Source organism: Malaya genurostris, chromosome 2, assembly GCF_030247185.1.
Source record: "Malaya genurostris strain Urasoe2022 chromosome 2, Malgen_1.1, whole genome shotgun sequence".
Lineage (NCBI taxonomy): Eukaryota > Metazoa > Arthropoda > Insecta > Diptera > Culicidae > Malaya > Malaya genurostris.
Window position 1 is genome coordinate 40,231,305 of NC_080571.1, and position 19,762 is coordinate 40,251,066.

Sequence of the window (19,762 nt, forward strand, 5' to 3'; positions counted from 1 at the left end):
ATATAACGAGATCATTGCTAGCATGTGCCGCATATTTAACAAATGTTTTAAGTCTTTCGATTTTCATTTATCAAGTAATGTTATCAAGAAATCGTTTCTTATGTTACTGTCTCATTAGATTTAGTTACTATAGAAGCACTAGATTTGAAGAAATGTATCATTTGAATGATTTTGATCTATTGATGCAAAAGATGAGGAAGTTTTATGCCTGCTGGAGAATAAGTTTGACAGAAACTAATTCCAGTGGGCTTTTCCCTGATCCAAATAAAAGAACAAAAGATGAGGAGGAAAAGAAAGACATTCAGAGTAAAATCTGACAACAGAAAAAGACGCTATTATAATTGAAACTGAAATTAAAAAGAGTTAATCAGATTATACTGATGTGGTCTACCTTAAAATTCTTCTTACCAAGAAGGAAATGTTTGCCGAAATGTGTTTCAAAACCACAATTGTAAGCATTTTTATTTTTACTGTACAATTTTCCGTACATCAGAGAGTATTTATTAACTAAGGACATCGAAAAAGATGGAGAACAAAAATGAAATCATTTATAGGGGTTTCTCGAAGTGAAGTGATGTATACGGACTTATTTATTGTGTTCATATGACAAACTTATGCAGATTTTTAAATTATATTTAAGTGAATTTTCAAGTACTGTGTAAACTATCACCTGCATAAAATTAGTTGTCTAACGCTTCACTCGAATATCGCGCGTTTTAGTTTTCAACTTCGCGCGGATTTCGCGCGTTTTGATTTTGAAATTTTTCGTAACAACCCTGTAAAGGTCATTTTCGATCAGATTGTGTCTATGTGTATTGACATCAGTGGATAATGTCATTTTAGGGCTATATTGTTGATATCCAATTCCCCGAACATCCACATTAGATTTTAGAAATGAGTTCGCCACGAATGTATCATTAAAAAATTTACTCTATTCGATAGATTATTGCATTGAATATATTCAAGTGCTAATTGGCAAAAAATACTGATTAAAAACTCTATCGAACTTTATTCACACAAGACGCTAGATTTACGTATGGTTCTCAATACTATATAAAGTAACATAGTTTCTAAAAGTTGAGTTGAGACGGTAAAAGCATTCAGTCTAGAAAAAAAGCTGGTCAACAGACAGATCTGAAATATAGAAATGTGATACTTTAATGCATTCATCAATGCACTTTATTGGAGTAAAAATGTCTGGTGACTGTTCCAAAACTCCTTTCGATTGCAGTCTATCTCACCACTAAAGTAAGAAGTAAATTTCAAATTCCATTTGCTTTGAACTGTAGTTACCATTTATCGCACTGTAATTAATAACCGCCAACGCTTTTCTCCGGCTGCTTCCATCGCTCTGACGTTTCTATTCCGCTATCGATTTATCTTGCTCTATTGGTCTACGAATGCATTTTTTATGTTACCGACTGATCACCGCCCGGCGGGGTGGGTTTATATTTATTTGTCTCGCTTGTCAGCCGTTTTCACCATCACTCTTGTGTTGTGTCGTAGTGTCTATTATGCAACCACGTCGTACACCATGGCAAATAGCCAGCACAGACTGTCCAGATAAGAATGAACCGTATTCGTATTTCTTCCAACCAGAAAATATTTCTCATTTACTTTAGTTCACCCACCCTTCGCACCAAGGTCCCACCCTGATCAAACTTTTCACTGTGCATATTCCCCGAAAGGTCAGGGATGTATCTTTGGCAATGGGAAAATGGGCCTACACAATAATTTCACTAACTAACAAATTTTTTTTCTCTGTTTTTCTTTCTACTTTCAGTGGAGTTCCCGGTGCCGGAACATCGACCACGGCCGGAGCTGGCGGCGGAGGAGGCACCGCCCGGGGTGGTGGGAGCAGCATGTACTCCGCCCGGCACTCGGTCAGTTCGTCGTCCGGCGTGCTCATGGTCGGACCGAACTTTCGGGTCGGCAAAAAGATCGGCTGTGGCAACTTCGGCGAACTGAGGCTGGGTAAGTTTGCTGTTCATCCTACTTTTTATTTTATTAGCTCTTATTATCATCACGGTATAATTGCACACAAAGCTATTCTAAGCAAAAAGTTGGTCGGGATGGATGCCATACCGGTGCCTACATTAGCAATGCATATGCCCACATCCGGTTGCAAATTGGCCACGGCCCGGGCTGTCTGGGCAGTCAAGTTGGCCCAACGCAGGGGAAGCTCGAAGACGGCATCTGTGACGGAACCGGCAGTAGTCTGCAACAACCAAAACATCAATCTGTGTCAGAAGTATTGTTGCAATTAATCCTAACTGTTACCTGAACATAACATCTTCGTTGGGCGGTTTCTCGTTCCGAATCGTCCACTCCGGTAAATGCATTCGCATTACATCCGTTGAGAAGGGAGGCCAACCACCCACCGTAAACATTTTCAGTAGTCGAAACCGTGTCACGGAACTGATTTACAAGTAGCTCTACAGTGTTCCAGCTATTGCGAACACAGTCGGTTGCCTTCCGAACGACGAGCTGTCCGAAATCTTCGGGAAATTCCCCAACGCATTGCTGCCGTGTTCTTGTCAGTACATTGAACATTCTTATCACGTTCTGAATTCCCAGTGAAGCTCGATTTTCGGTGAAATTCAATGCCTAATCTACGAACGTTGAGCTGAGCTGCTGGAGCCCGGTAAACGAATTCAAGCTTTTGTCAACTGTCAGTTTGGCCGTCGAATTATACTGCAGAGATAGGAATTCTATTAACGGATCCAGTAATTTGATCGGGAAAAGTTTTCTGTTAATAATCCGCCCGACAAATTCCCACGGTAGCTGCAAGGTGTTATCTTCTGTCGAATTCGACCTGTCTGTTACATTTAACAACGTCTCTGGAAGAGGCATTAGACTGTCGTTAATCAAAATGTGCGATGCATTTATCCGTGGAATCGGGAAGCTAGGGATCAACGGCATCAAAGGATTGGCGGAAAAATCTTCTCGTAGAGAACGTTTTTTGCGCCGCACTTCCGTTGCATTTGCAGTGTCATCGAATTCCAGCGATGAATTCGGTTGAATCCTAAAACTGACTGTGATGGCATCGTCACTGAGGTTACTACCGACTGGAACGGCATCGAACGATGAATTACCCCACCAACGTGCCAAGTTGATGGTCAATCCATTGACGGTTGTCCCGTAGTCATCCACTCCGGCCGTCGTGTTGGACCGGTTTCCGATCGAGATGGAAACATTGTATGGAGTTCGATTCGTACTCGGTGTGCTCGTACTGGAACTACCTTTATTGTTGTTCGAAGCGATTGACCATGGCCAGAAAAAGAATGGTTTCGCTAGAGAAGGTATCCCCTAGGAACGAAGGAAGTATGTATTCGATTAGTTTTGTTCACGTTTCGGCTTCGTCAGATTAAAGTCTGTTTATCGGTTCAATCTAACCTGATAGGTGGTGATGGCAGTTCAATTTGAACTACCACAGCACTTATGAGTAGATGGCGAAGCGCAATGAAAATTAGGCAAAATATATAAATATATAAACGGTTCCGCTTTAACCAAAAACCCTTAAATGATCATGTACTCAATTGTTATTGGTATCGAAATCTAGTAAGTACTTACAAATGTCAGGGTCCCCAGCAGAATAATCCAAATGTGACGACGATATTCACCCATTGCTAGGTGGTTACAAGATGCACGAATCATGGTCTGGTTAGGTTTTTATCTACTCGCTAAATGACACTCGTTGCCTGCTTCATTGAATTATAATCAGGAATGAATATTTGAACAGTTGGTGATATGTGCCTTGGGTTTTTTTTTTTCAATGAACTTTCTTGGTGTTCTCATACAAACATTCTCCATTGTATAAAAATCCATCATTTTCAATACTTCGCAACTTATTTGAATTCTGAGGTCGATTTTTTTTCCTATATTTAGATTTGGTTCAAATTTTCCATGTTGCTTATTTTCATAAATCGTGATGTGTTTACAGTGCAATAAACTCCATCAAACATATATAAAAAAAGGAAAGGATGTGAATTCTAAAACTGAATCTTGGAACTGAGCTCAGAACCTGGGTTATAGTCTACCTGAATTCTGAACTTAAGCGCTTCGCCGTGGTCAGATGAAATACGCTGCCTATCCCGGGGTTTCACGCACTTTACCCAAAATTTGGAGAGAACGGAGAAGAAAACGGAAATTCCAAGAATATACGATTCTAGATAATTAGTTTTTCTATCGATTCGTATATAAATTGTGCCTGATAAACGTTTTTATCGAAAGATTTCGCGCGAGTTGTAAAAATAAATGAGTTTTTCCTTATTCCTTCGCACACTCACAATGTCAACACACAAGAAAACAAAATATTTAACAAAACTCGCACGAAACCTCGCGAAAGAAATGCTTTCTAACGCATATTTTTCGCTAAATGCATAGTAAAATCATATATCTACAATCGTGTGTTTTTGATTTTTCGTGAATCGGGTTAGTATTGGAGATATTTGAAATTTAGGGTGAAATTTCGACGACAAAGCAAGAGGAAGCATTGAGTTGTCTCGTTTCGATCTGACCACGGCGAAGCGCTACCTTAATTTCAAATTTAGTTTAAGAATTCAGTATCAGGATCTAATTCCCGAATACAGGAAAAACTTAATCCTAGTTCTAAGCTCTGGAACTAGATTTCTGGAACTGGTTTAGAAATTCTTGTTTAGGAATTCTGGAGCGAAATTGAGAATATAAATACTAGGTCTGGATGATGGAACAAAATTTTAGATCTGAACTCCGAACCAGAATTTTGGAACTGTTTTTGAAACCATAATTTAATTCCTGAATTCAGTTTTGAAAATTACTTCCTGAAATCAGTTTACGTACTGAACTCAGTCTCTGAATTTATTTCTTAAATCCAGTTTCAGAACTCGTTTCCAGAATTCGGAACCTGCGTGCTGGAATTGAATTCGGACCTTTGCTTAGTTCAGATTCGGAGTTCAAGTTTAGAGTTCAGTTCTAAAGGGTGTGTTTTTTAGAGGTTACTGATTTGAAATTTGAATAAAACACATGTCAAATTATTAAATGGCCACAATATTTTTATTTGGTACATAATTTCTTGGCATTTAAATTTCAAATATGATTTTGGGCATATGGCCGCGACGACTATTTTTCACAAAAGTTATTCTACAGTTCCAATTTTCGACCACTTTCAAGCATGTGAGAACGTATTTCATCAATGACACGCTGAATATTGGTTGCCAAAGCATCAATCACACGAACGCGGAGGCCAATTCACCGGTCCATTTTTTCGAAATAATATCGTTGAAATGTTCTTTCAATAAGTCGATTGTTTCGGCCGCAGTATGACAAGTGGCACCATCCTGTTGAAACCACATTTCATCTACATCCATATATTGAAGATTTGTCAACAAAAATTCATTGATCATTGTTCTGTAACGTTTTCCAAACAGTACATTTATCATTATTGTCGATGGCTTGGCATCTAAAAAAGTAAATGTAGATCGAAATTTTATTGTGGACTCAGATGGACGATTATGTGCACCATAAAATTCACGAAGTGCCCTATAAACAGTTTTAAGTGAACACTGATTTTAAAAGTAAATTTCCACGATTTGGAAGCGTTCTGGAGTTAATCTATTCATGATGATTAGCCAAACAATACTGAATAGAGACTTTACATAGTCAAAAAAAATTTCCGACAACAGAGTAATCCTTCTTGAAAATACTTTGCTTGTTCATTCGAACCGCTCTTCGAAAAAAAAAAATATTCTGTTTCCTATCGTTAATCCGGTAAAGGCGTTTGAGAAATGCTGTATCCCTTTTCGGCAGGCGTATTTTGAGTAAATGAGAACTTATGGCAAGATTTCAAGGTAAAGAGATTCTTGTAACTTGTAAAACGAATGTGCACGGTTTTAGTATTACTTAATTATGCTAAAAGTATTTTTTGTACCATAAGACTTGATCGCGGAATAATAATGGTGACACTTTATAAATATTTTCAATAGCATAGAATAACCGTTTTTAAATTCTAGAATTTTAAAATCTTCTGTTAAAATTACAAATTTTCTATTAGGGGATGGGTATAGCGTGATGGGTAGGTTGGTGCCTTTCACGCAGCCCACCTGAGTTCAAAAAAATTTTTTTGAAGACACTAAATTTCGACGTTTTATGCAGTTTTGAGACTTTTGGCATCAAAATAGTTTTCGATTTTGGAAGCGGTAAAATTCAACGTATTTTGTCGGTTACGTCGCTTATACTATTATATCTCTGGAACCAAAAGTCACAGCCATTTGATCTTCGAACTTGATCAATGGTTCGATAGTAGCTTTCAAACGAGCCTAAGTTTGTTAAAATAGGTTCAGCCATCTCCGAGAATCTTGCGAGGTAAAAAAACAACGCGTTTTGTCAGTTACGTCACTTTTACCATCATATCTCCGGAACCAAAAGTCACAGCCATTTGATCTTCGAACTTGATCAATGGCCAAACAATAACCTTAAAACGGGCCTAGACTTGTTAAAATCGGTTCATCCATCTCCGAGAAACTTGCGCGGTAAAAATATCTTCGAAAAGTGCACACACAGACATTTTTCGATCTCGTCGAACTGAGTCGAATGGTATATAACACTATGGGTCTCCGAGGCTCCGTTCGAAAGTCGATTTTTCCAGCAATTCTAATACCTTTCTATAGAGAAAGGCAAAAAATAACCTTATTTCTGTAACGACAATGTACATTTTTGGTTTCAAAATGTTTTAACATTAAATTGGCAGAATGTAAGTTTTTTTCTTCAGTTTTGCTGAAAATAATAAAATTAAGTATCGGAGAATCCCGCTAGTATTTCAGTATGCTATTGACAACCTTCATCAACGTGTCAGTTCTAAGTGCTTCGATAGAAAGTTTTTTTAGTACAGTGCTTAAACCAGAATGGGCGGTCTTAACGGTCACCAGAAGAAACAATCAGAATTTAGTGTTGATCATATTATTTCGAATTTCTCAATTTCTAGCCGTGAAAAGGGCCGATAGTCGCACAGAAAATAGTCGCTAGGGGCAAAATCTGGTGAATGTGGTGGAATTGTTTGCAATTCTGATTTGAATTCATGGAATTTTGCCATTGCGCAGCAACGTTCATACACTAGCATAACCTTATCAATTTATAAAAAGTGTTGATTCAAGTTTATAGGAATTCTTCGTTTTCTTTTGCATTTTCGCTTTATATGACGTTATAAATTTTAAGCACACTTCACACTATTGTTCCGGAACCGGAAGTCGCATCCAAACAAAAGTCTATAAAAGCATGAAACCTTTCATTTGATTCTAAATTTGTGAAAATCTATTCAGCCGTCTCTGAGGAAACGAGGAGAGTTCCATTCTTGAATTTTATACCACTATTTCCGGGACTTTCTGAACCGGCGTAGCTAAAATCGGTTCGTTTGACCAGCAACTAAAACAACCTACAAATTGAAACAATTTTGAGCCAAATTTGGAATTTTCCCTTGTTTTGCATTATCGCTCTGAATGACGGATTGCAATTTCGAACACATTTAACCCTATAAGTCAGGAACCAGAAGTCGGATCCGGACAAAATGTTACACTTACTTATAGGAACATAATATTTTTCATTTGAATCTAAGTTTGTGAAAATCGCTTGAGCCGTTTCTGAGCAATTAGAGTGATTTCCGGCTTGGAGTACACGATCACATTTTTCGGTACTTCCGGAACCGGGAACGAAGAGCCGGGATTCCTCAAAAAACTTTTATTTGCATCGTGAATAAGAACAGAACAGTTTGTTTGAGCATACATTAGCATACTTTAAAATTTGTTAAAAGTTTTGATTCAAGTTTATAGGAATTCTTAGGTTTCTTCTGATTTTTCGTTCTATACTTCACCCTATTGTTCCGAAACCGGATGTCGTATTCGGATGAAATTCGGTAGAGTTCTATGGGATTTTTTTTTGTTTTGATTATAGAGGTTTTAACCATAATGTCATTCGCCTCTTCGAGCCAGAAAGACTTTCAGACTCTATGTACGGAGTTGGGAATCGAACCCATGTGGGCTGCGTGAAAGGCATCGACTAACCCATCACTCTATACCCGTCCCCATTCTATGGGATTGTAATACCTTTCATTTGAACCTAAGCTACACGGAACGACCGAAATTAGCTCTGCGCCTAATTCGTATAACTGTTTTTGAATTAGTTGATTTTAACAAAAAAAATTCCAAAATAACTATGAAATTTGTTAAATTGAGAATTTACTTTGCTGGAAAAAACTCTTATTTTTAGAGACTGTGTTTAGTTAGCGAATATCCTGGACACAAACCAGCAATATTTCAATACAACACGAAATTCTCAATGACAACTAATTTTGTTATTAAAATCAGAAAATTTGTTTCTATCTATCACCATAATTGCTGAAGGACAGCACAAAAAAAAACGAAAATAAAACTGGTTTTATTACCAAGTGTACTAGCCAAAAACTCATGAGAAGTGTCAAAGCAAAACAATTCATTAAAAAGCTAAGCGGGACAGTCTTTTTGAAACTGCTTGCAAATTGTTTAGATGTTTTTTGCATGTGTTACGATATATCCATATTTAAATTTCTAAACCGATATGTAAAAATGCCGTAAACTGTTAGTGGAAAGTGTATTTATTCAGAATTGGTGCGCATTTGAAGCGATTGTGCGAACAGTGAAGTGAGTTTCGAATGTTGCACTCTAATTGTATATATCAAATGAAGTTTTTTGTATCTTCCAACCTTCCGGGCCGGTGTACTACTTGTATTCGGTTTTTGTTTTCCGGGTGCTTAAAGTTTTCAGTAAGAGTGTCGATTTCGCGAAGTCGAATGAACAAAACAGCGATTTAGAAAAAAAAATTCAAAAAGAAGTGTATATTTCGTTTATGTTTTTTCTCCAATACAACATCGTATTTATACCTGCCAATATAGAAAAGACAACCGCGACTGAAAAATTCTTCTCGTTAGTAGTGTGCCATCCAGTGGCTAGTAGTCATTACGGTGTTAACGTTTTTTCGGTGACAGTGCGCCATTAACCTGCAAATTGCAGAAGCCAATTCATCCATTTTTGTTGGTTGAAAACAACGTTTTATTTCTCTAATTCAACTAAAAAAATTAGTTGAATGGAAATGAAGTGTGCCTTAGCTAAGAAATGACAGCACGTTTAATTTGTGAATTCAACTAAAAAATAGTCATTTCAACGAATATTTTATTATTATCCAAGGAATGAGAATTAAAAATCTAAATTAGCAAATGTAAGATTTTTTTAGTAGTCTCAAAAAATCAGAAAACCAACTAATTTTTTCGCCAAAATGCTGATTTCGGTCTTTCCGTGTAGTGAAAATAGGATGAACGGACTTTCTAAATTTATTTTGCACATTTTACCCCGTAACTCCGGAACCGGAAATCGAATCCAGATGAAATTCAATTGCAGACTATGGGACTATAAAAGGAAATTCAGCAGCTGGAAGTTTTATATGACAGATCTATAATAAAACTGAAACTGGAACAAACGTATCTCCAGCAAGCTGTTCTAGTTTTATATATTCGAACAGTTCTACTGTCAAATTTAAAACTGGTGTACACTGCTGTCTATTTTTTGTATTTTTGAAACACGAGTAAAACGCTGCTGGGGCTTCCAGTTTGTCTGATTATAATTTACAGATTTAAATATTAAAATTGACATAAATTATGCATCTAGAACTAGAACACTCCCGAATATGCCCTAAGGCCTTCAATTTGAATCTAAGTTGAAGAAAATCGATTAAGAAAATCAAAAGCCCATTTTTTAAAGTTTCTAAACATTTTGCACAAGTTCGATCCGAATAAAATTCAATAGCAAGCTATGGGACCAATAGACGTTTCATTTGTAACTAAGTTTGTGAAAATCATTCCAGCTATCTCCGTGAAAATCGAGTGCACATTTTCGTCACATACACACACAAACATGTTGCGTACTCGACGAACTGAGTCGAATGGTTCATTTAATAGTGAATACATAGTCTTTCCATATGAGAAAGGAAAAAAACAGTGTTTTATTAACACACGAAATTCTTTTTCTTCATAGTTTCAAATTTTCTAAAATGTAGCATCACTGAAAGCACAATAACTACCACACTAAATGGTGACCGTCTGTCCATTAGATCGGAAATTTATTGACGGACAAGTTCTAATAAAAAAAACGGATTGTTATTACTGTTCATCTCTTAAATTAAAAATAATTGATGTCATATATATTATTAAAAACTAGCCCTCATTAGAATTTAACGGGTTTTATATAGACGAAACATCCTACTTTGTGTGTTTCGAAAATACGAAACAACTTGTTACTTGAGAACTATTTTGCTTAGCGATTACGATAAATCTATCATCTCACGTAGAAACTTCCCGCTGGATGAAAAAAGCCGTTCATTCATTTCAGCAAATTCTGTTTATCTCTGATTGCACACGTGGATCCACTGACGAAGTCCCAATGACACTTTGAAAGCATACGAGGCCAGATCTGCGGTACACTCTAGTAGACTGGCTTTCGCTTGACTCATAACCGGATCAATTTCCGCCGTCAGTTGACTAACAGTGAACTCTAACTTGAAGGTTTCGGTTTGCACTCCAAGTAGGACCTAACAAAAAAAAAACGATGTTTAATCATCAAATCAACTTCCATCGGAAACTCTCGAACTTACCGAAGAAATACAAGCCACTGCGTACCAATCACTAATCTCATCGTCGAATTCGTCCTGAATGTCCACACAATGCTCGACGAGATCCTCCTCTTCATCCAAGGTGTTCAGAAATTTAGTTAGATTGCTTCTGGCAGTGTCTTGTAGCTGCCACAGATTGCTGATTTTCAATTGTAAGCACCCATTTTGGCTATGGTTGGTCACGGATTGCAGCATTTCTTCCACATCTACTTCCCGGTGCAAACACTCCCGTACAGATTCCTTCAGATTTTGAACACTTCCGCGAGTATCTTCCGAAAAAGCACCGAGCAATGCTGGCATTTCATTCTGTTGCAGTTCACCGGCGTACTGTTCCGCTTCACCAACCGTTTCTGCGATCCACGCCAAACGACTGGAGACAACGGCTTCCGCTTGGGTTCGGTATTCCTCGGTGACGGAGTTAATTGTATTGCTCAGTACGTCCCCAGCAGCACCAACACTGACTAACGAACTTCCATTGAATCGAGCCAAATTAATCTGCAGATTTGTGATCATGGTTCCGTAATCGGTTACGGAGGCGTTGGTATTCTCCCGATTTCCAATTGAAATAACGTAATTCGATCCACCGGAACCACTACCGTCGGTGGAACTGGCCGAGGATTGTGTCGTGCTCGTCGTAAATGGCCATATCCAGCTCCAAACGAAAGCCTCCGACGTTTCGGGACCTAGCAGCAAGAAGGATATCACAGCTGCCACCGTTAGTGCTGGGATGGACGAAGACATGGTTCCGATGATGCTGATTGGAAATGTCGCTTCCCACCGTACGGGCGATGTTTTATATGTATGCCATTCAATAGCAGTGGCCGCGGCATCCCACGTTTGTTTATCCAACTGTTGACTCCGTCATCCGTCGGTTATGCAGAATTTAAATTACTGAGCAAACCTAACCTTGTGACTGACAATGGAAAACATGCACAACTGCGGTACGTAGTTTGCTCGTGACGACGCACGCGCTCCGGTCCGGTCGGAATGTCAGTGAAATTTCTAATTAGGATATCATTGTGAAGTTTCCTCGTCCGGGGTGCTGATCGACGCCTGCGACGACGACGACGATCGAAGCAAAAACACTCGTTTGACACGCAACGGATGCGACCGAGAATGAATGGAAACAGCAGCAAGTATCGTGCAATGTTTTATGCAAATTCGGACATATCGTTACATCTTCGTTCCTAAGCCGGTAACATCCGAGGCGCCGTGTAAAAGCTGGAAAGGCACCTCGGTAAGTGGGGGACATTATAAACAAGCGAGTTTTGGGCCTTGACTTTTCGGTTCCTCCCGCCCTTTCTTGATTGCTTCCCATTCAGTCCGTAGGAGCAGAGTCCGATGGCGTGCAATTGGTGGTCTTTTACTTCGAGCTGATTAGTGGAGGTGAGAAATAGTCTAGCAGATAATTTGCCCTAAAAACTGGCTTTTTGGCTCGTTAAGATACACGTAATGGGTTTCACGCGATAGTGAGGGAAGACAGCAGTTGTAATATCACTAATACAACCATTCCTAATGATGGGGTTATGTCATGATTCGTGAAACTGGGCAGTTCCAGGCTGAAACTGCATTATTCATGTTTGAGTATCGATTCCAACGTTTCAGCTTTAATCAATAGCACATGGAGATGAAAATCTAATTTACATGAACCTGTACCACTCAGACACTTTATGACTTGCCAGTGGTAACAAACGGTTCATTCAGTGTAGTAGCACTAGTCGAACATCACGTTGTCCTGTGCGGCGGGTGGCTGGATCACCGAGTAGTGTAGTATTCTTTCGTTACTGAAACTGCATGTCAGAAAATTTTATCTTCCATCGGGGAAATTTACTGTAGCATGTAGCCGCTCTACCAACCGAACAGTTTATGTTCCCGGTCATGCTCACTCGTTAGAGTTCACTCTGTTTCAAACTGAATCCCATGCGCTTGCAGAATTCCGCTGCATCACTGCATTTTATTCAGTTTATTACTTGATAATTTTGCTGACGAAAAAGTTATATAGCTAATGGATCCGGTTCTGTTGTTGACTAATTATGTTTTCCGGTGTTATGATACTGACCTCGTCAATATATTATGCAAGCAAGAAAATTTGTGCTGTTGTAAATTTTGGCAGAGTTTAGAGTCAGTGTCTTATGTCATGGTAATATGCCGAAATTTACTGAATTCTACAATAAAATGTTACTATCGTTATCAAATCCAAAAGACGAAGTACTAACTTTCAAAAGATCAAATTTCTTGCGTTGATATACGAGGAATACCTGGAAAAGCATAAAGCATATAGAGTATTTTAGGATGCCAATATTTTGGGGCCTTCTCTAATTTCGTAGGAAGGGGGCGGAGGTGGTAACATGAAATTTCCGAAATCGAAAAATTTTGTTTGATGTCAAATGTCTTAGAATTGCATGGAACGTTAAGATCTAAAGACTGTCCCAGAAAGTATGGACGCACTTTGATTTTGCTGTAAATAATTCACAAGTGTTAGATATTCAAATTTTATTCGATATACTGATAATATTAGACTACAACAACAGAATATTATTCTCAACATTTGCTACTTAGCCATTGTAGACTAGCTGGCGCACCTTCTTGCGAACGTTCCTCATAAAATTCCGTACTTCTTGGCGACAAGTTTTGACACTTTTTTACAATCTTTTTCGAACTGTTGAATGGTTTCGGCTGCCGAGACATGTTTCCTAAGATGTGCCTTCGTTAATGCCCAAAATTCCTCAATTGGTCGAAATTGTGGGCAATTTGGTGGATTCATGTCTTTTGGGACGAAAGTGACATTTTTGGTAGTATACAATTCTACTGTTAATTTCGAGTAGTGGCAAGTAGCAAGATCTGGCCAGAAGACAACAGGATCCTTGTGGCTTCGAATCATGAGTAGACGTCGTTTTTGTAAACATTCCTTGATGTATGAACGAAGGATTTCGAAATCTTACCGCAGCTACAAATTCCTTGCCAGACCATATCTTTTTTATCAAATTTTTCGACTTCAATCGATGTTTCGGACTGGTTTAACACTTGCCCTTCTCGCACCGTATAATATTGTGGTCCCGGCAAGGATTTGTATTCGAGTTTCACGTAGGTTTCGTCGTCCATGATTATGCAGTTCAAATTTCCAGCAAGAATCGTATTGTACAGCTTTCGAACCCACGGCCTGATCGATGCTTCTTGTTTCGGACTACGTTCTGGTTGTTTCTGCTTCTTATAGGTTCGAAGATTCAAACGTTCTTTAGCACGAAGAACATTTGACTTCGAAGTGCCCACTTTTTTGGCCACATTTCGAACTGAAACCTCCTTCATTTGCTCGAACCCCTTTCAGTATACGTTTATCCAACTGAGGGTTAGCAGGACCTTTTTCTCGACCCGTTTCGGTTTATCCTCAGAGGTGTTATCCTCGCCGAACTTCCTGATTGCATTCCGCACGGCTTTTTCACTTACTCCTTCTATTTTTGCTATCTTTCTCAGGGACAGTCCGCGTTCTGTGCATCATTTGTACACAATTTTTCGACGTTGTTCTGCTGAAAGTCCACGCATTTCGAACAAACTAATGAAATCGAATAAACAACTGCACAAGTGGTTAGAGAAGAGTGTAAACAACAGGACGCAGCCATAAAAATTGACAGATTCTGAACCATTGCGAACCGAACCGAACTTTCTGGTACAGTCTTTAGTGTCATCTCGAAAAACATTTTGTCGACCGTAGGAACTTTAAGATTTCTGATATCGAAAAATTTTTGAAATCGAAAATTTGTTATTCAATCTTACGCTTCTAAGTTGTTCATCACCACCTTCAAACTATTTCAATTGTCAGGATTGCTTTCAAGATCTTTTTGCAGTCTTGCCTTCACGAAACATTTCCGAGCAACGTCCTTTGAATTCTTTTTAGTTCATACGTCTCGGTTATTTTGGATGTTTTAGTTGAAATAGTTGGAATGTCTGGGCGTTTACAGTGATAGCCAGGTATGAGATAAAATATCAGATCAAGGCACGCTCAAAATTTGACTTGAAACTGTTAGGATGAGAGTAGCTACATAACAAAATTTCACTGTGAGGCAAAAACCTACCAAGGAATACTACAATAGAGCGATAGTTGTTCGTAAGAATCGTTCCGGTTCTGAAATAAAAAATCAACTATTAACTCAAATAAGCTAACTAACGCCTTCTTTTATCATTGCCCCTCAGCTTAGAACTAATTATTCGTCAATTAAAGTAACTCCATATTTCTCTCTCTCGGTAACTGGTTACCTAGAGATTGAGACAAAAGAACATTTCATTAGAATCAAAACCAAGTCAACAAAACGGGTGTAAAACTATTGTCTTTCTTATTTTCCAAACCGATAATAAGACAATTGTACTACTTTCGGCGAAATGACGTTTTTGACGAAGTGACCTTTTCGGTGAAATTGCTTTCGGCGATAAGACCCTCTCCCGTCTGTGATCATGTCGCAACAAAAACCCGTCATCCTTGCTAAACATGCGGCCGGAAAATTTATGAGAAATGATTGATAGCAAACCTGCAACTCAATATTCATAAAATGCCTTTTAATTCCGTTAGCGTCAATATTGATAAGATTTGGAACGTTCTGCAGTTCTGCGACCCTGCAATTCTATTGCTTTGCGTTAGTCAGATAGCAGTCGAAAGATTTATCTCGTGCGTCGCTCGTACCGAATCAGAGGTAATTATTTTCAACAATATTTAGCCGCAGAAGCTACGCATTCAAAGAATGTCAGGTAATGTCATAATACAAGGAAAATTAGACATTGTTCCTTATCAATGGAAGTATAGGTCACTATTAACTGAAATTTGTAGTTTTATCTACTGGAATCGATGAGGGGATATTTTCAAGCGGTAGGCGTAATGCTATCGAAAATCTGTTGGAAATTGGTCGAGCTATAGATGTTCAAAATCTGACCACTGGTTATGGTACCAGTAATCATCTCATTACTAGAGTTGCTATATTATTTTCGTCGATTATTCGACATTAAATCAGCGAATCGTGATAAAATCGGATACAATATATTTGCCCTAAAATGTAATACCGCAGAAAAAAATAAATTGTGCAATACTACTTTTGTAGCAATGCAAAAACTCAAAGCGGATGCATCTAATATTAACATAACACATGGATCGATAAGTCCCGAGACTAACAATGGAAACAACATTTTTTTTGCAAAATTTTTTTTAATTCATCAACATAATCACCTTTTAGGGTGATACAATGGTTCCAACGTTTTTCCAATTTTTCAATAGCATGTTTATAAAAAAAATTTAACATTCGCTTCAAAATAAGCTTCAGTTTCAGCGATGACCTCCTCGTTTGAGCCAAATCTTTTTCCCTGGAGCATTTTTTAAGATGAGCAAAGAGCCAGTAGTCACTGGGGGCTAATTCTGGCGAGTATGGGGGGTGGGGAAGCAGATCAAAGCCCAATTCGTTCAATTTCGCCATTGTTTTCATCGACTTGTGACAGGGTGACTCGTTGCTGTTTTTGTTCCATCGAAAGCAATCGCGGCACCCACTTGGAAAAAACCTTTTTCATGCTCAATTTTTCATGAAGGATAGTAAATACACTTCCATATGATATCTGTGTCATCTCAGCAATCTCACGGAGCTTTATTTAACGATCTTTCATTATAATTTTTGTCACTTCACTCACATTTTCCGGTGTAACGGCTTCCACAGGTCTACCCGAGCGTTCCGCGTCATTTGTGTTTTTAACCCATTAAAAACAATGTTTTATCAAAACACGAAACTCGGTTTTTTCCATTTTTTCAACAAACTACAAAACGACTTTACTCCAACCTCGATAACTCAGCTGTTTCTGGTCGGATCGACTTAAAATTTTGACCCGTTTCAAGCAAAAGTTAGTACTCTAGAAAGACGTGGTTACTGGTTTACTACGAGCGCCATCTCTGCTTTAGTCTCGAGACTTATTGATCCATGTGTTATTCTTAATGACAATCTATCGAACAGGGGCAGCAGATCTCATTTTAACTAATGGTTTTTGTATATGAGATGACGACTGGAGCCTGCATCGTATACATAGAAAACAAAGATGTAGTCCTACGTCAACAAAAAGAGTTCTGCCAGATCAGTATGAGCAAAATTACCAGGTTTCTAAATAAATACATGCAAACTGATCGAGATTTTAAGGTTAGATCTGCAAGACAGGTTCGAATTTATTCTAAAATGTCAATATTTACCATAACCTCGTTGGTTGCAATAAAACAACAGAGCTCTATGTTAATCGGACCGATAAATCATTATATTTAGTGAAATTACCACTCTCGTATATATTGCATACATTATTTCACTTTCATTGCTGAACTCTTCTGGTTTATTGACTGTATCATTACGATAGAAGCATTAGTGGTTTTACATTGAATCGAAGCCGAACAGATTCAAATTCCAACAAACAAAAAAAACCTTTCGTGCTACGGTTGAATATCCTAGCAAGGTCAGCACAAATCGGCAGCCTTCATCAAAAAATGAAATTTCATTTTCCTCCAATCCTCAGAACCATAAAAAAATAATATTTTGCCATGAACTCGACGAAAGCGGTATGTATACTTTTTTTCCACTTTCCACTTTTCAAATGGAAAGCTATTTGTCTGATGAATTGACCGCCACTTCTATGATGAAAACCGATGAAATCCGACCGAACTGGAAATAAATCGAGTTAACAGCTAATTTGAATGCCCACAGTTTTAACTGCGGTCGACCCGGTATAAAAATGGAATAATGAAATAGTCCATCCTTTTGTTCACTTTATATTTATTGTAAAACAACACGCAATCGTCGTCCTGTATCCTCCGGTTTGACCGGTATGCCAGGACTTTGGGGCGTTGTTTGTGGTTGAATTGAAACCGAACAATATGATCGTTATCGGACCGGCAGCGTCGTGGTGGAATGGAATGAATTCCAAACATTCCCATATTCCCATGCCAAGAGGCGCAGAGGTCAAGGATTCCACGTACCAAAGGGTTTCGGAACGGTAGAAAAACACCAATCGACCTAACGGTCCGAGTGCGGAATGGGGCGAAGAGTTATTCCCTTGGGATGCCGCCCAAGACAGCAGTTATAGCGTAAAATTTTTCGCATATAAATTTCGTATGGCGTTCGAGGGCGTAGCAGCCCCTCATTTATCCTGTCCTTCAATGCTCTCTCATCCGAAGTCGACGAGAATTTTCTTCTGGTACCGGTTCGGTATCGAACGGTCCTCGTCGGTCGTCCGGTAGTCGGCATGTTGTACCGTTATAAAACATCTGTCCACCACCACAACAGGTAGTAGACACTCTCTACCACTTTGTCACTTTATTCACATACGTGTATACGTATTCGACCGGTGAATTTTTAGCATTGGTGGTGGGGAAACAGAATTTGATTTATATGTCCCTACGGTAATCGCTCCCGTGCTCAATTTTTGTATCGGCGTGTCAGGACGTTAAAATGATTGGGTCCACACCACACGACCACCGATGTGTTATGGATGACGATGGTGATGATAAAGTACCGTGTCCGTTTTGGGTACCATTCATCGATTTTATCGTACATTGATATAATGGTGATCGGTGAGTATGAGGCACTGTTTGAAGTAAGTATTGAATTACGTTGCTCCCGAGGTCGCGAAAAAAATATGACATGTTTGAAATAACTATTATTTGTATTTCATATGGCTTATATCATCCCTCCTCTAAAAATCTGATTCCAATCACAGTTATTTGACATTATTATACTATCGTGTTGATTTTCTATCACATGCTTAAAAATGTTTTTTGTTGATTTGCAATTACGATTACACACCGTTTCAATCACCGTGAATCGAATGGATCCTCAATTAATCAAACATACCTTCCAGGTATCTCATGTTTTAGAACTATAATCTTTCCTACATGAACGAATGCAATTCTAAACGATCTGAATACAATTGAATTCAATACATGGAATAATAAAAAGGAGTTTTACGATCATAAATTCTTAAAGCAAAATTCAAACTATTTCTCAAAACAATCAAATCATGTATCCTTTTTCAGTTCAAATCATACAGAATAATTAAAAAATAACATACTCAATCTTAACCGTCTCAATTCGTTTGATCCCTTTCATCAAATTATGGAAAGCGTCCTTGGTCTTTTTACTTGCCGGTCTGATCGGCCACCAATGGAAATTGATCTTCGAAGTCAATTTCTCTTCCTGAGCAGCATAGATAGCTGTGTTGTGTCCACCTGGTTCGATCCACACGGCTTACCTGTTTGGTGAACTTATAATAAGTCCTTCGAACAGGTAAGCCGCGTGACATTCGGCGGTATTATTTCAATCAAAAATTGATCCACTGGTTTCCTGTCCCATTTCGTAAAAGGCCACTAGAACGGAAGCTCGCAAGTCAAAGTGTATTTCCGTGCCAATGTCTGAATGACTGCAGGAGTCGAAAAAGGCAGTCGTAAACATTTGTGGGCTATGCCCTTGCGGAGCTCAAAACTCCGTATCACAGTTAGACTGACTAATTCAAGGCATAGACAGAAACATGTCTATTTTTCGGCATATTAGCTCTGACCGGACATTGCAAACTCAACCATCACAAGGCTAAAGCTTGCTTTAGATAAAATTGGAACAAAGACAATTGCCTGTATTTCAGTTATTTATTTTTGAATTCAAGATCTTTTTATATACAATCTTTTTTTATACGCTTTCTTCATACTTTTAAGAAAAAATACGGATAAAATTATTCGTCACGGTTTCGAAGGAATTCTCGAATTTTGTTCCTCTTCATGATTGCCCAGGGCGGAACTGGGGACAGTTGGGTGGTTTAAGTTTTTTTGGAACAAACTGGACCCCTTTCTCTGCATACAAGAATCCAGATTTGGCATGCTGTCATTACAGCAAAGTCGTTCAAGAATAGAACGACTTTGCTGTAATGACAGCTTGCCAAATCTGGCCAAAACATTACGGGATGGTCGTGGGATCGAATGAACGGCAAAATTCGTTTTTGGAGACACTCTTTTTGGTATAGTTCCGATGCCGTTGTCTTATTTGTAACGAAAAATTTCGTTTTTTTGCCACAGCTGCAAATGCCCTGCCAAATCATAAAT

At 38.5% G+C, this 19,762-nt stretch overlaps 2 protein-coding genes and 1 pseudogene across 4 annotated transcripts in view; 1 reads left to right on the top strand and 2 right to left on the bottom strand.

The window, feature by feature from the left end:
• The window catches only part of LOC131428195 (casein kinase I), a 122,081-nt gene that overhangs the window by 19,614 nt on the left and 82,705 nt on the right, over positions 1–19,762 (top strand). For all 3 annotated transcript variants that reach the window (XM_058591925.1, XM_058591926.1, XM_058591924.1), the window contains exon 2: positions 1,784–1,974. In XM_058591925.1, the coding sequence (XP_058447908.1) occupies positions 1,784–1,974 (191 nt within the window). The remainder of the gene's footprint in view (positions 1–1,783; positions 1,975–19,762) is intronic.
• On the bottom strand, positions 1,973–3,678 carry LOC131428196 (uncharacterized; annotated as a pseudogene).
• Positions 9,972–11,535, bottom strand: LOC131428197 (uncharacterized). Its single transcript, XM_058591928.1, has 2 exons — positions 10,651–11,535; positions 9,972–10,587 (listed from the first exon to the last, which is right to left on the bottom strand). The coding sequence occupies exons 1-2, from the start codon at positions 11,407–11,409 to the stop codon at positions 10,399–10,401; spliced, it is 948 nt and encodes a 315-aa protein (XP_058447911.1). The 5' UTR covers positions 11,410–11,535; the 3' UTR covers positions 9,972–10,398.